At 35.4% G+C, this 16,756-nt stretch overlaps 1 protein-coding gene across 1 annotated transcript in view; it reads left to right on the top strand.

The window, feature by feature from the left end:
- The first annotated feature begins 1,023 nt into the window (after window positions 1–1,023).
- Window positions 1,024–16,756, top strand: part of LOC145667978 (carboxylic ester hydrolase-like) — a 55,725-nt gene continuing 39,992 nt past the window's right edge. The window contains exon 1 of the mRNA XM_081735404.1: window positions 1,024–1,230. Coding sequence (XP_081591530.1) covers window positions 1,045–1,230 — 186 coding nt within the window. The 5' untranslated portion in view covers window positions 1,024–1,044. The remainder of the gene's footprint in view (window positions 1,231–16,756) is intronic.

The raw sequence follows: 16,756 nt of genomic DNA, 5'->3' as shown, positions 1-16,756 counted from the left end.
TCATGCTTATTTCGTACTTCATGGGCTTTCGTTTTATTCTTCCCAGTGGCCTTTTACAGTCGTTATATGATACTAACTTAACAGTCCCATTGAATCTTATAACTTCTCGTCTTAGGAAGGATTCTGGAAATAGGAAAGAACTTTGTTCCGTCGGTTGATAAAATTTAGGATTAGCAATGCTGCCGTGTCGTGACAAAACGCTGTAACTTTGGCGGAGCAGTTTTGCGAAAAAGAGCCGTAAAGTTTTCATCCGAAAATATGATCTGTATCGTGTAAAACCAATGTAAATAGGCAATAATGGTCAACCAATCAATTTTCACCAAATTTAACCACACAACATGCATTTACATAACATTACATGTAAAAACGTGTTTCCAAAGTCAAGATACACTGGTTCTTCACGATACAGATCACATTTTCGGATGAAAACTTTAAGGCTCATTTTCGCAAAACTGCTCCGCCAAAGTTACAGCGTTTTGTCGCGACACGGCAGAATGCTTCTCTGAGTTTTGAGTTTTACATTTAATGTTAATCATTACCTAACTATTGTTGATTAATATCATTAGATAATACGGATGCAAATTGAAAACTTACGTCATTCGAGTGAAAGTAAAATTTACTCTAGTTTTAAAAGCGAAACTAAATTTAGATTATTTTATTTTTATTCTTATGTGATAATGGACAATTTATCAAAGTTCCTTCACGCTTCAGAAAAAATATGGATTCACTGACAACTTAAGTTTTTCTTCTTTCTTTATCCTTGTCAGGATAAATACATATTGCAAGTACAAATTAAGAAAGTGGTGATATAAAAGAGGTCACACGCGTGTACTATCCAAGTTATCGAAACGGTTCAGCGATTGCATGCAACACGCTGCTTCATACTGCCTTTCTATGTAGTAATTTTCATATTCTTTTAACGATTCTCGGAAGTGGCTGCAAGAATAAGGTATTGTTAGTATACTGACCTTCATGATATACGAACTAGAGGACGTCGAGGCTTAGTTAAGCTACGAATTTTATTTGTTTTCTTGATTTTTAGCGATGGCGTTTCCAATTGCACTGCTGTGCGGATTTCTGTTCTGGCAGGCTGGTGTCTCGGGGGTTGTTGTAACCACGAAGTCCGGGAAAATTCGGGGGACCATGATGGTGTCCCGGAAACAGGCACCGTTCCATGCATTTCGAGGAATACCTTACGCAAAGCCTCCGGTGGGGGAACTTAGATTCAGAGTAAGTGGCTCCCTCTATTTTATCTTCCCGCATTTGCATTCTGGAAATCTATTTAAATCAATTTATTGCTTTGTTTGAAATGTATTTCTAGTTATAAGGAAGAGAATGCTTACTTTTCTTTATGATAAAGGAACTCTATGTACTGGAGGCCTCAATATGAGCGTAGTGTTTAAAAGAAACAGGGCAGTGGCCAAGTATAAGCTTCTAAACGCGAATATTTTGTTGTAGGTCCCCTCGTAATAAAAATGAGTTTCATTTCAAAGTTATGAATTATGGTTCATTAACATGTGACTTTTGCTTGTAAGGAATGCCATACTTATAAAGTAATCTTAAAACCAGTAGCGTATTTAGGAAGGGGGGTTTCCGCGCTTAAGGCCCCCCCCCCCGAAATCTTACTTACTAACTAGTACTACCTACTTACTTAGTAGTAAAGTATATGGAATATGTTGCAGAATTTTCACATTTTCAGGCAAAGCCCCCCGAAAGGTGGCAAAGCCCCTCCCGAAACAAAATCGTAAACACGCTACTGCTTAAAACAAAAATGAAATTATCAGTAAACATGTGAATTTTAATATAAATAAACACAAGCTGTATTATTTGTTGCTTGTATACTGAAGAGAAATGTTTATTATGATTGGGATAATACTTATTATTATAATGCTTCTCTTAGGTTATATTTTTCCGTTTACTTCTTACAGTCAAATATTACAACTTAAATTTCATACATCCCCATACTAATTACAGCTGTGACATTTTGTACAGATAAGTTAACCCGATGTCAACCCAATACTTTCTTACACGTTTCGTTCTAGCTTATGGTTTTATTATAAACTTAATAAAATTAATTATTTCGAAATAACTATCAAGTGCCTGCTGCTTATGCAACCCAAATCTTCATAAAAAGTTATGCTGGTTGTATAGGACTGTTGACAACTTTTGATTTTGTAATTAGACCAAATAGTAACGAATCAACAGTGAAAATTTAAAGGAAATTGAAATTAAAAAAGAATGCTTTTATAAAATACATTAAAAAGAAATTTTTATTGGCATAAACTGAAATATCGGACTATTAAGACTAAAACCATTCGCTGCGAGGGACCCGCTTCCCTAATATGCTACCTTAGAAGAGCGTCCAATGCTTTTAGCCTCAGTTCAATTTCTTCATTTTACCCTTAAGTGGCCAATGCTTCTAGTCTTGGTCCTATGTTTTCATTTCACCCCAGAGCACCTAATGCTTTTAGTCACAGTCCTATTTCTTAATTTTACCCTAAAGTGTCCAATGCTTTCAGTCTTAGCACAATTTCTTAATTTTACCCTAAAGTATCCAATACTTTTAGTCTTAGTCCAGTTTCTTCATTTTATCTTAAAGCTCCCAATGCTTTTAGTCTTGGTCCTATGTCTTCATTTTATCCTAAAGCCTCCAATGCTTTTAGTCTTGGTCCTATGTCTTCATTTTATCTTAAATGTCCCAATGCTTTTAGTCTTAGTCCTATGTCTTCATTTTATCTTAAATGTCCCAATGCTTTTAGTCTTGGTCCTATGTCTTCATTTTATCCTAAAGCCCCCAATGCTTTTAGCCTTAGTCCTATGTCTTCATTTTATCTTAAATGTCCCAATGCTTTTAGTCTTGGTCCTATGTCTTCATTTTATCTTAAATGTCCCAATGCTTTTAGTCTTGGTCCTATGTTTTCATTTTATCTTAAATGTCCCAATGCTTTTAGTCTTAGTCCTATGTCTTCATTTTATCTTAAATGTCCCAATGCTTTTAGTCTTAGTCCTATGTCTTCATTTTATCTTAAATGTCAAAATGCTTTTAGTCTTGGTCCTATGTCTTCATTTTATCTTAAATGTCCCAATGCTTTTAGTCTTGGTCCCATGTCTTCATTTTATCTTAAAGATCCCAATGCTTTTAGTCTTGGTCCTATATCCTTATTTTATCCTGAAGCTTCCAATGCTTTTAGTCTTAGTCCTATGTCTTCATGTTACCCCAGAGTGCCAAATGCTTTTAGTCTTAATTCCATTGCTCCATTTTAACGCACTACAAATCTCCTTTTCAATGTATCTTCAGAACTTTTGTTAATAAGGAAATGACACTCAACTTCACCATAAAAATCTCCATTTCAGCAAACTTTTTTTTTAAAAAATTACTGTTTTATTTTTTCAAAAGGTTATTATCACAATTCAAATTCCTTAACTGAGAATCAGGGGGGTTGATAGAATATTTTTTTATAAGGGAGATGAGAAATGACCGCTTTCTCTTTCTCCCATGTATTTTTAATTGTGTATTTTGGTCGGTTTCATAGTTCAATCAAATAATCAGAAACAAATTGGAAGTGGTAGTGTACAACAAACATTTTCATGTTGAACTGTTAATCACAAGGAAACAGAGAACATATTCGTTTATACAGGGTGTTTCAAAACAACACCGACAACGTTTGGGAGGTGATTCCTGACACCAAGATAAGACAAACAGTACAGAGCAACCTGGGTGCACAAATGCATCCTTTCGGAGTTATAGGCTACCGAAAATATGAAAAAAAAATGAAGTTTAAAGGTTCATAGCTCCAAAGCTATGGGGTCTACCGTAGTCGGGTCAAAACTTCATTTAGGAGCAAGTATGTGCCCTATCCTAAAATCCAAGTTTCACAATCATCAGGCACTTCCACAACAATTTTTGTAGAGGGAGTTTGGCTACGGACATATAATTTGAAATACTCACCACCTACATCTATAAAAATTTTTGAAGTACCGCAGGATTCTGAAACATGGATATTTGGATAGAGCACATATTAGTTCCTAAGTGAAATCTTAACCCGATTACAGTAGGTCCCATAGTTTCGGAGCTATGGACCTTTAAATTTCATTTCGTTAGCTAATAATTGGAGCTATGGACCTTTAAATTTCGGAGCCTATAACTCCGAAAGGAAGCATTTGTGTACCCAGGTGGGTCTATATTTTTTGTCTTATCTTGGTGTCAGGAATCACCTCCCAAACGTTGTCGATGTTGTTTTGAAACACCCTGTATGCTGCGAAGTTCTTGACGACTAAGGCAAACGTTAGATAGTACGATTTCTGATTTCTCTGGGAAACAGATGTACTGGATGATAGATTATTATTATTATTATTTCAGTGAACTTGCACATAGCCTGGGAATATCTTACACGGTGTTAAATCTATTTATAATAAGAAACTCGCAGTTAATTAATGACTTACCACAATGCAAAGTATTGTGAAAAATTAATTTATGAACTACTCCCTCTGTGACCATACATTCTGTCTTCTCAGGCAGCAATATGTGAGGATTAATGGCTGATTTGTTTGTCATTTCTTTCAAGTTCCATTTCTTTTATCTTGCTGCACAATTTATATCATAGCAATAGCATAACCAATAACATAAATTGTAGTAATTAATCATAAATTATCATTATTACTTAATAAATATACCTTGTTTTGTTACTTAAAATTTTCTGGGGTGTAGTGTTTTAATTTCTTTAAATTAGACCTCTCCGTTTTCAGATGTTCAATATTTGTTTTATATAACGATAATCTCTCTTGTTATAGCTACTACCAGGTAGTAATCAGTGTTAGCTCCTCTGAACGATCGAACATTGAAATAGGTTAAACTGTCTTCTTCTATCTATTGAAACGTGATCAACTTGATTATGTGTTTTTGCGTCTGGTGAGTTACATGTATATTTATGAATGTCACGATGTAGGAATCTTGTAATCTTCACGATCAATACACAACATACACAATTATAGTATATGCAGCCAGAATTTTTTTTACACCTGTTTTACACCAAAGTCGTAGCCTTACTGTGATTTTGCTCTAATTTTAAAAAGACTTAAAAAAGTAGGTTCTCAGTTTGCCCTGTATGTGTTAATGTATGTATTCTGTATAAATGTATGTATGTTAGTAAGGCTGTATGCGATTATATTGAGAAATGTTGCTCAAATTTCGATGCGGTTTTAACTACTCGAATAAGAATTCCCAAGCAAGGTTGTACGTTTAAAGTATTTAAAAATTAATTAATCAATAGGGCCCGGATCTTGTTGACCTAAAATGTTCTAAAATGTGACCTATAAAATGACACTAAAATTCCTGTAAAATGACCCTAAAATTCACAAAAATTGACCTTAAAACTTGCGTTTTCTTAAAAAGTTTATTTCGTTAAACATCGACATTTTTTAAATATCTATTGGATTTTAATTACCATTTGTCACTCATTTTCAAAAGTTTTGTTTCAGTTAGTTGCAGTCCATTGTACGGTATTCTACATACTGATGGTCGTGTGCACCAACGAAGTTCAACTGTTGAACGAGAGTCATAACCAAGATTGGTGAAAATGTCTGATGCACCAACAACGTTCAAGGTGAAGTCTCATTCAAATGGTGGATAAACTTGGTTTTAGCTAGAACGGCCGAATTTGTTGGTTTAAACTTCGTTTGATCGAAGTCAGTCTGTTTACATTCAATAATGTATTTGTATTTTTCCACTAACAAAATTACAATACATTTCTCGTGTTCGGAAAAATGTTTTGCTCGTGGTTTCATTACTTTACCATCACAATTACGATCACTGAAATTAGACTATGCACACAACTATATGCACACAGTCTCGAAAGTCGAAAAGACCGGCACGCGGTATGCTTTCTTCATTTGTTACTTTGTTAAACGAAGATTAGAGACAAAAGGGGACAACCAATCAGAGTCGATTTTACAAATTGACCAAAGTTTACTTAAACTTCGACTTTCAATGGTGCAACAAAAGTCCTGCAACCACGTTTAAACTTGAAAGTTTAATGTTGAACGCGTTTGAGTAAACGCTCGTTTAAACTTCGTTGGTGCACACGGCTGTGAAAGTGTCAATTCACTCCCGAGTTGAAAGTAGGAAGCACACTTAAAGAACAGAATTTCGCAAGTGTAGACAGTACACGAGTATAATAGATAAAAACCCTGTTTAAAATTTTTGTACTTCTTCTAATCCATTTTTAGTTATTCACGTGATCACATTCTTTGTGGTGAACAACCCAAAATCACCTGTTTAGCCACCTACCAACCCCTACCCCTCGTCAACCAGCTACAGCTTAGTGTTCATTAGCTTTTTAGGAATGCAGTTTTCCATCTCGATAGTCAGAAACAGGAAAAGAGGTAATCTAATTTTGTATTTTTCAAATTTGTAAACAGTGTTCATTTTACGATTTCCTTATGTAGATGAAAAAGACTAAAAAGACCATAAATGACTTGAAAGTTACCTTAAAGTATTAAAAAATGACCTGAAACTTCAAAACGGCAATAAGTGACCAAAAGTTGACTCTAAAAAATATACTTTCAGAAGCTTGAGTTGACGGATAACGTTTTTATTTGAACTTGCCTTGTTCTATGTGTAACAGTAAAAAGTTGACTTGTCAACAAGATCCGGGCCCTGTTAATCAATAATAATTTTTAAAAGTAATTCCAGCATAATCTGAAAATATCTTATCCTAAAATATGTTGCAACCAGAAATTCAGCAAAGCAAGGCGGGCTGCATACAATTGACGGGGCAAGAACCCTTTTCAGACATCTTTCTCTCATAAGGAAAGTACTTGGGCTCGAATGGCTGTATATGCACAAAAAGGAAAACATGTGTAATGCTATCACCCCGGAAGCAAACAATGATGTCCATTTTTCTGCAAGATAGTGTAAATGTCCGCAAGAGCAGGTTAAAGTAGAACACGTGCCATAACTATGGAGCGTCTGTAAAGCTGACCAGGAGCCATTTTGCGGAAAAGGCTTGGGTGCCATCGGCGAACACTATCCCATTATTTTAGGGGAACACATTGTGAATGAAAAAAATTGTGTCCCAGTGTCTCCCAGAGGGACCCAGACAGGGTCCAACCAAAATTTTCAAATGGTAAGGGGATCAAGTAGTATATCGTTGGAAAGGTGTTGTGAAAAGTAATAAGATGAAGCAATTCCCGAGTTTCTACGCTCACACTGTACAAAATGATAAAGAGTCAAAATGTCAACACATTTGTCATGAAAGAATCTGTAATAGCCATTTTGCATAGGGTGCGCATACAGACTCGGGACTTGTTAGAGCTTGTTTCTTTTCACAATACCTTTCAAAGGATACCTACTTGACCCCCTTACCATTTTACAATTTTGGTTTGGACCCTGTCTGGGACCCTTCAGGGGATTCTGGGACACAACTTTTTCATTTAAATTGTGTGGTCCTAAAATAATGGGATACATTTTTCCATCCACCCAACCGTTTCCTCAAAAATGGCTCGGGACCAGACTTTTTAGATACCCTGTAGTTATGGCACGTGCTCTACTTTGCCCTCCTCTTGTGGACGTTTACACCATATTGCAGAAAAACGGACTTCATTGTTTGCTTGAGGGGTGCTCATTACACATGCTTTCCTTTCTGTACATATTCACCGGTTCGAGACCAAATACTTTCCTTGTAGTGATTTAACGCTGGTGATAGATGTTTAGATCGTTGGCGATATCATAGTACTGTTTGCATGCCCGTCTTGCTCAACTTTTCCAAGAATATCATACATTTTTTTTCTGTGACAGTTCGCCCAGTGCGAAAAGCATCTAGGAGACCCAAATTTCCAGGACTGTTTTACTGATTTTTATGTCTATATTCCCTGTTTGAATTGTCTAAATATCCGCAGCCTACTAAAAACCAACCTGTAGGGACTCACTATGGCCCATTGGTAGAGTTTACTTCTAATTTCAAGTGTTGGAGGTTTGATGCTAAGCCATGTGAGTTCGTAACAGACAACGTTAACAGATGGAGATTCAAATATGGGGACAGAAGAATACATTCACTTATACAAGGTTGGAATTCGAGTAACCAATGATCGGACAACATCGATATTCTGAGGAAAAATGCGATTTTGTGAAACATAGGAGTCAAAGCTTCTCAATCTAACTTGCGAGCTTCACACTCGCAGTTGTCGAATTAACATTGAGAACTACTTTTGAAGCTTCAAATGGTTGCACAGGAAGAGAAAGATCTTAACACTGGTGAACAAAGAATTATAAAAATTATAGCTTTTAGAGACGGTTTCAAACTCCAAACCTTTTGTTATGAAGGCACGATGTTAACTATTTACTCTCAGAGAATGTTACTTTACGAACTATGTATTTCTCGCCTATCCCGAGAATGCCAACACTTTCAGAGCATAAAAAATAGAAAAATAGGCCTATACTTATTTCTGTAAAATACTTAGACAAGCATTACTTTGTGTCGAAAAAAATATTTTAGGTGCATGGTAGATGAGAAAGCTAAGCGTCTGAGGTACTACAAGACCTCACAGGTAAACGTTTTCACCCAATAATCGGGGATCCAGACATAGTATACTTGTTAGCAGTCGTTCTTTCAGACAAAATGTTCTGGGGGGGGGGACACTTAGTATCCTATTCTGGAGGGGCACTGCTGGTAGTATTTTATTTACTATCATATTATAGACATAATATTTCGGTCTCCTGCGGAGGGGCACTCTCAGAGCTCGGGGGGGAGCAATGCCCCCAAAAAACATGTCTGGAAGAAACACTACTTGTTTGTAAATTACCAACCTAATACGGAATCTAATAAAATAGTATAGGGGTTAGAAGGGCCTAAAACTAACATTGTAATTTATGAAAGATCTTATTTGCATATTAATCACGATCTCCTACAATCTCTCTTCGCTGGTACAAGGCTAGCTGGTGTGCCCTTGATATACGTGGTTGGATTACCACTGCGTGAGTATAAGAATTTAGTTTTACAATCATTCATTTTTATTAAACAACGTCTCTTTTAGCATATAAGAAATAATCGTGGGAACTAGGACCACAAACCTTAATTTCTTAAATCTTTACTGCAGTAGACTCACGGTTATCCGAAGTAATTGGGATGAGCCTACTTCGGATACGCAATAGCTCGTATAATACGGAGATCAGTTGTTATGAGGTCCACTAGTACGTACTGTAAATGACAAAACAATTTTTATACAAAAAATGTTTATTACAGTATTCTAAAACTTATAAAAACCCAATGTTTTATGTACAAAATTATATTTTTGAAAATGTTAGTGAGTGTTTTCTGGGATATCTTTTGATCTCACTTTAATGTTAGGTCAGACACGGTGACAGACGACTGAACCCGAAGAATTGTGACTTACTGGTTTGGCGACAGCCAGTATGCGTGCCATATCTTACAGCAACTGAGTCTCCAATTTTGTTTCGACTTTCTCGGTTAATCCAGAGGTACGGTTAAAAGGAACTAGGATATTTATATATGTTCGACTGAGAATGTTTGGTTCTTTTGCTCCTCAAAATCACAATTTTCTGCAAAATGTGGATGATATCCTGATTTGTTTCTCCAGTCTTTACATATATAAATATATCCTTATCTGTCTCCAGATTTGAATCTGTCTCCTCAATGTCGTTCTCCACGAACTTACATAACCTAGGATCAAATCTTCTACTCTTGTTACCAGATACAAGCGTTCAACCAATGTGCATTCGTGACCCCTTACATGTTTGTTAGTATAAAATAGGCTGCAGATGTGTAAGCAATTCCAACAGGAAACATAGACGCAAACATTCGTAAAATAGGAAATAAAAATAGAGATATAAAATAGCGGAAATAGACACATCATATTCATACAACAAAAGTACTCAAGAACTGTATGAACATTTGCATGTAGTTACTGAGAAAGAAAAGAAATTAATCACTGAAGAACATTCGTTTCTTTAAGTAGTTTGTAAGGAAATGACTCCAAGATAATTTTTTTCTGAATAGAAAGGAGTATATTACGTCACAACAGCATTGAGTGTGACCTATGAGACAAGGTCGCTTTAAACAATTTAGAACTTTATGGAAATAAAATTGTAAAATGTAGCGCAGTTTTTCGGGAAGTTTGTTCATCTTCACAGTGCAATACCTTATGTCTGATTCTAAGAATTCCAACAGGTTTTCGACATCTACTAGCCTCAACTATTAGCTGTCAAATAACGTTAAGCTCGACCCGCTGCGATTGATATACCTTGCGATTTGGTACACTTAGCCATCTCATTCGCGAAAACCGAACTACATTTTAAATGAGTGATATTTTCTTCCTGTTTATCTCAGATTCTCAAGAAAGGCTGTTATCTAAATAAAAAGCTTTTCCATAATTTGATATTTAATAATTGCTCATTTCTTTGCGTATGCTACATAGGAGTCCAATTTTATAGGGCATTTGTGTCCTAAATTTAGTTCAGGTATCTAATTCAATTACTGGATAACGGAAAAATGAAAAATTTAAATACAAATTTTAGAAGATAAATAAGTGACTTCAAAAACGCACTAAAAAGCAGCAAATAAAAACTTTTTAAAAAATAACTTTCAAAAAGGCACTAAAAGCAGAAAATAATAAAACTGCCAAAAGCAGACAACGATAATAACAAAACTCTTAAAAGCAGAAAATATTAATTATTATTTCCTATAAAAATTCTCGAAAGTCCAGATATATTAGTGTCATAAAATTACAAGGGAAATAATTTTATATAAGAAATTAATTTGTTCGAGTTTGACATGACTTCAGAAATACCTTTCAGATATAAATTATTTTCAGCCTTTAAGCACTTTTATTACTTTCCATCTTTTAGTGCAACTTTTTAAAGTGGGTTCATATCACTGGCGGAACCAAGGGGGGAGACCACCCCAAAGGTCTGTTTTTTACTTCCAGCATTTATCGTTGGAAAACACAAATATGGTTTTTTCCCGACCAACTCAACCTGTGTGACAAGCCTAGCAGAAACTAATCAAAATGTATGGTATTTAACAGTACTTAATACAGACATATTTGAAGTGTGAATACTTCTGTCCCTAGTTCCTTGAGGCGGTCACCCCTAACAGACACGTAGCCAGGATTTCGTAATAGAAGGGGGCCGTGACGAAATACTGTGGTTATCACACCAGGGTCTCGATCATTCTAAACTATTTTACTGGCAACATATGTTGGTTCGTTTAGCCAAGATTTCGTAATGGCGGGGTAGGGGGGTTACATGAAATAATCTGGTTACACACCAGGGACTCGATCCATCTATTTTACTAGCAACATACTCATATTGGTTAAGACAATAAAATGAGGATATGTTAGTAAGTATTCTAATAATAAATTATGAAGAAATCTCGAGTAAAAGAATATTTTTTAAAATATTGAAAAATATAGTCTTCCGAGGTCATTTGAACTCGGTTCTTCTTGTCTTCTTTCTTCTTCTTTTTCTTATCTTTATTTAATGCCGTCAAGGATAGCAACGAGATCTCGGCAGTAAAGACATCCTATAAAATGGATTAGTTTTGCCGCGAATCGAAAATTTCTTTAACAAGTGTAACTAAAATCTACGTTGCCATGCTCATATTATTGGTGATTATGAACATTTCTTAAGTTCTACCTGAGAGTATATCTGATCGAACTGGTTTATCGATCATCATTTGTAGTTTATAGAATTGGTATGGAGCTAGATGGAATTCGGAATGATCCGTTACAACAATATCCATTTTTAACTTGGCCCCCTCCCCCGTTTCCTCCACACAAAGCTCCTCATAATAAAGAGTAAACAAACGTTTGCTGTAGATTTTTAGTTTTAAAGCTACTTCTTTTTTTTCTCGTTTCTTTTCGTTCCACCCTTGCTTAATTTTTCAATTCTGGTCTTGGAGGGGGGTCCGGATAATTCTATATCACAAATTTTCTGGTCTGTTTTAAATGATTGTATAATAGTCTTAACATAGTGCTGTATTTTTGCCAATGATCTGTTCACGATGAAAGTTATTATTATTATTATTATTATTATTATTATTATTATTATTATTATTATTATTATTATTATTATTATTATAAGAAGCCCATATCTTGGGATCCCTTACGGTTAGAGAATGAAAGTTGGTAGTTTAATTTTTTATTTAAAATAATTAAGCATGTATTTGAGCGTTTTTTTTATGCCACAAAGTAGAAGGGATGGAAAAGAGGTTGGGGTGGTTCACTAAAATGACTTACGAGGTGTTTGAATTTCGTCACAGAGTTTTAGTTCAATCCAATTCTATATGAAAGAGACAGAAAGAAGAACGCGAAATATTGTGCCACAGTAGCACGTAGGAGCATTTGCTATACCGTGCGAGGCCGTATGCAGAGCAAATTCGGGGTCTGGGGGCGAAGGCTAGTATAATGTAATTTTATTGTTGTTACAAGCATAGCTATAATTATACTATGTTTCTAACAACTGCATTTAAGAAATTACCTAATAGAGAATATTTCCAATCCCCTTTTCCCAGTCTGGTCTAATGCTTTTTTTCTTTATCTACTAAATTATACCACTGCAAAAGAGGTGTATTCGGACAAAATACCCCATAGAGAGCATCTGCCGAAAGAAAATTTTCAACACTAAAAATGTTGAAGACATGGCTACGGACCCGGATGGGTGCAAATCGACTTAGCGGCCTGGCACTACTATATATGCACAGAGATAAACGTATATTACGATCGTGTAATCGACAGATTTGTCAGGAACAAGAAATGACGTAGATTTGAGTTTGCGCTGTAACTTTCACAGAGATTGACTGCAGCTGACTAAGGTCTTTGAGTGATTTCCGCCAATCGTGGTTTTTGCCAGTAATTATTTTCAACTCGTGGGTATTCCCCAAAAGTAATGAGTCTGAGTCTAAAGTTAAACTCCTTGGATGTATCTAAATAGAAAAAGAAAAAGAGAAAGAAAAATGAACGAACTCCAAAAAGTTTTTGAAATTGCTTTTTTTAAATCTTTAACTGAAACAAAAGGGCACAACTACTATCGTAAAAAATGTGTACCGGTATATAGGCTATATTATATTTTTAATAAACAGTTATATATTATACACATGATATTTGTTGGTTTAGCGCCCCACACATTTGTGCCAAAACGTTTAAAGGAGACCTGGACCTTCTGATTATGGTGGAATCCGAACCACTTTTTTCGTTCAACTGTATCCAAACCGGGAATCGAACCCGGGATCACGCGCACCAAAGCCAAGCATGTTAGGGTCCATATTATATCTGAGATGAAAGAAAAACAACAAGTTATAGATACTTTATTCTCCATTGGTAATTTCGTTTAAAAGTGAGAATTTTTCAAAATTAAATTTTAATTTACATTTTTTAAAAATATCTGATATTGTCAAATAACATCGCCAGTCGGTATGTTTTAGGAAGTATAGTTTATATGCAGTAGTGAACGGAAACATCATTTTGGTTTTACATTTCTAATTTTCCTTCGTTCATTTTGTTGCAAGCTTTGCTAATCTTTCAGAGTTTTTATGTTTTTTTTACTAGTTATACAATATAATGGCTTATGTTGTGATTCTATATAATTTTAATTCATGTAAAATTTATACACATTTCGTGCTAGATCCGACAAAATTTCTGTTGAGTTTGTGTATTGATATTTTTGTTATTACACTATGTACAGTATTTTATTGAATAAATTGTACATTTAACTTCGTAGCGATTTATTATATTTAGATAGGTTTTATTTTCACAATTCATTTCTTTAAGTTGCTGCTGAAGTTTAACTTCAAACCGTTGCTCTGGGTTACTGTTAGTAGTAGAGTACAAGGTTTAAATGCAGTGATAATTAGTATTATGTATTAGAAAGTGTATCCATTTCATTCTCTTGTACTTGATCTATTCCCTTGAGTGCGGAGGCCAGTTCTTTTAAGGCGAAAACCATAACATTTATTCCGGGGGAAAGCGACGAAATTCATGTTCGGGCAATCACTACCACGGGGAATAATCACGGAGCCATTAAACATCCTTAAAGTTTAGTTTAAATATTATATTTTTTCTTTTCAATTTTCAATTTGCTGAACTATACCTGATATAAACAGAAATGAAAGCAATATGTAAAGATGGCTTCCCTATACTCTGTATTTTGGCCCATTTGGAACATTGTGCCATATACTATTAAACATCACTTTATAATTAATTATTTTTAAGCTACCAAGAAATGTACATAGAAATATCATAATGTCTTTTGTTATTTGTTGACATTTTGTATTATTCTTTATGCATGTATACTTTCGTTATCTATTCTTGCGTAGACTGAGTCTGTCTTTTTTTTATCAACTACTGTCCCGCAATTGTTATTCAAAATATAAATGATTAGAGCAAATTGTACACTCTTTCATTAAAATGAATGCCATCGTCAATATTTTCTTTTGTGCAAGTACTGTGCAAGACAGCGCATCTGATATATTGCGGTGACTAGTGAATCATGGCTCCGAAATGAAAGTGCGTATTTTATTTAAATCTACAGAAAGATTACACTTTCATTTTAAAAAAACTTACAAATTCGGGTCCCATAGCTACACCCCAGTCCAGTACCGCATTCATGATGATGATTTTGAGTTTAATGTCCCGTTCAGCAGCGAGGCTATATGAGACGGGGACCTACTGATTAACGTGGACTCCGAACCACTTGAGCTCCCGCCGGGAATCGAACCCGGGTCTCCCGCGCCAAATGCGCGTATGCTAACCGCTTAGCCACGAAGGAGCTCTCCCGCATTCATATGCGTCCGATTCTTGCAAATTAAAATTCTGATCATCTTGATGCTATCTTCCAGGAAGCGAACCGCTCCCCCAAAGGATCCTTCTGGATCCGCTAGTTTTTCATATATACAGTATTTTTTAAAGCTTTTAAATTGTTCTTACACATTTTTGACACATTTATATCTTGCTTCTCTCCTGTGAACTTTATTTTCTTTTTTTATTTTCACCTGTATATATATATATATATATATATATATATATATATATATATATATATATATATATATATATATATATATATATATATATATATATATATATATATATATATATATATGTGTGTGTGTGTGTGTGTGTGTGTGTGTGTAATTTTTAAACGAAATACGACTTGTGACACACACACACACACACACACACACACACACAACGTATTACAGTTCAATTATAAAAATAATAAACTTGATGTGTATTGCTTTTGCAGGGAGAAACTGCAATACCTGTTCTCCCTATAGCAGGGTCAGCAAGAGAAGGTTTCTTACAGCTCAGAGTAATGTTGACACTACTGACGTGTCAAGGCTTTTTTCGGTGCATCTATAGTGGCAAATTAATTAATGGTACTAGACAGAGTGACCGTGGTTGGTAACAGTAGTACTAAAGTAGTGGTTGCATTGTCTCTCCGCATGTGGTAAGAAACGTCAGAGACTATCTCTTCTTGGCCCTGCTATAGCACCGTAAATTGGATTCACCCGGCCCAGCTAGTCGCGAGATTAGTGCCACTGTGTCAGTGCTTTGTCGGGATATAATGAATGTGGAAGTAGAATAAAGAACGAGTATTAAATTTATCGTGTAACTTAGAAAATCTGCTACTGAAATATTTCAAATGTGGAGAGAAGTTTATGGTGATGCCAAGGAGACAAGTTTTCGAGAGGTACAAAATATTTCTGCAGACTGGGGAGAATTTTAATGATAATGAACGACGAGGTCGGCCACGTTCTTCTATGACTGAAACAAACATTCAAAACATTTGTCGTGTTGTAAGAAATGAATACAGATTGAATGTTTAAGCTATTACTGAGGCCGTGAACTTGGCACGGGAGTCAGTTAGACGGAGAAAAGTTTGGAAGGGGATTCCCAAAGTGTTGCCAGGTGATCAAAACGGGGGAAAGGAATTGGGTATGAACATCTTGGAAAGGTTTGACAACGATCCAAATTTGTTGAATTTGGTTGTAACTGTCGGTGAAACTGATTTTCACTTACGACCCGGAAACAAATCGATGCAGTGGAAGTGTCCCAGCTCCGAAACCTAGACCCAAAATGCTCATATGTCAAAGTATAAATGTAAAGCAATGTTATTAGTGTTGTTTGACATTCATGTAATTGTGATGATTGATTGGGTTTCTAGCGGACCAACTGCAAAATAACATTGTTATCTTTAGGTGTTAGGGAAGCTTCATTAAAACTTTCGAAAACTAAAATTTCCAAGTTGTGGGTAAGTGAATGGATCCTACATCAAGGCAATGCACCCACCACGTGGCATTATCCATACAGCAATTTTTGGCTAAAAACATTGAAGTGTTACAACATCCACCATACTATCCATACTATCCTGACTTTTTTCACCTTGTGACTTTTCTGTCCCGAATATCAAATCTCTACTAAAGAGAACTCATTTTACCTCTGCTAATAAGGTGAGGAAAACTGAAATCGTATTAAAGACCCTTACAGAAGATAACTTTCAGGGATGTTACAAACAATGGCAGCGTCGAATGAAGAAGTGTGTTGAAGCATAGGGGGAATACTTTGAGTTTTCCTCATCGACTATGGTTTCTCTGTACTCAAATATTAGATGCTCAGGAGGCTGATATTGCATCCACATTTAATTATATCCCAGTTTATAATGTGTGGATTTAAATTTAAGGGTTAAGGGTTCATGCCCTGTTAGGTATTGAAATAATCCTTCCCCAGTTAGATATTCATTAAT

This window comes from Thermobia domestica, chromosome 13 (genome assembly GCF_964235325.1).
Source record: "Thermobia domestica chromosome 13, izTheDome1.hap1.1, whole genome shotgun sequence".
NCBI lineage: Eukaryota > Metazoa > Arthropoda > Insecta > Zygentoma > Lepismatidae > Thermobia > Thermobia domestica.
This window is presented reverse-complemented; position numbering and strand designations above follow the sequence as displayed.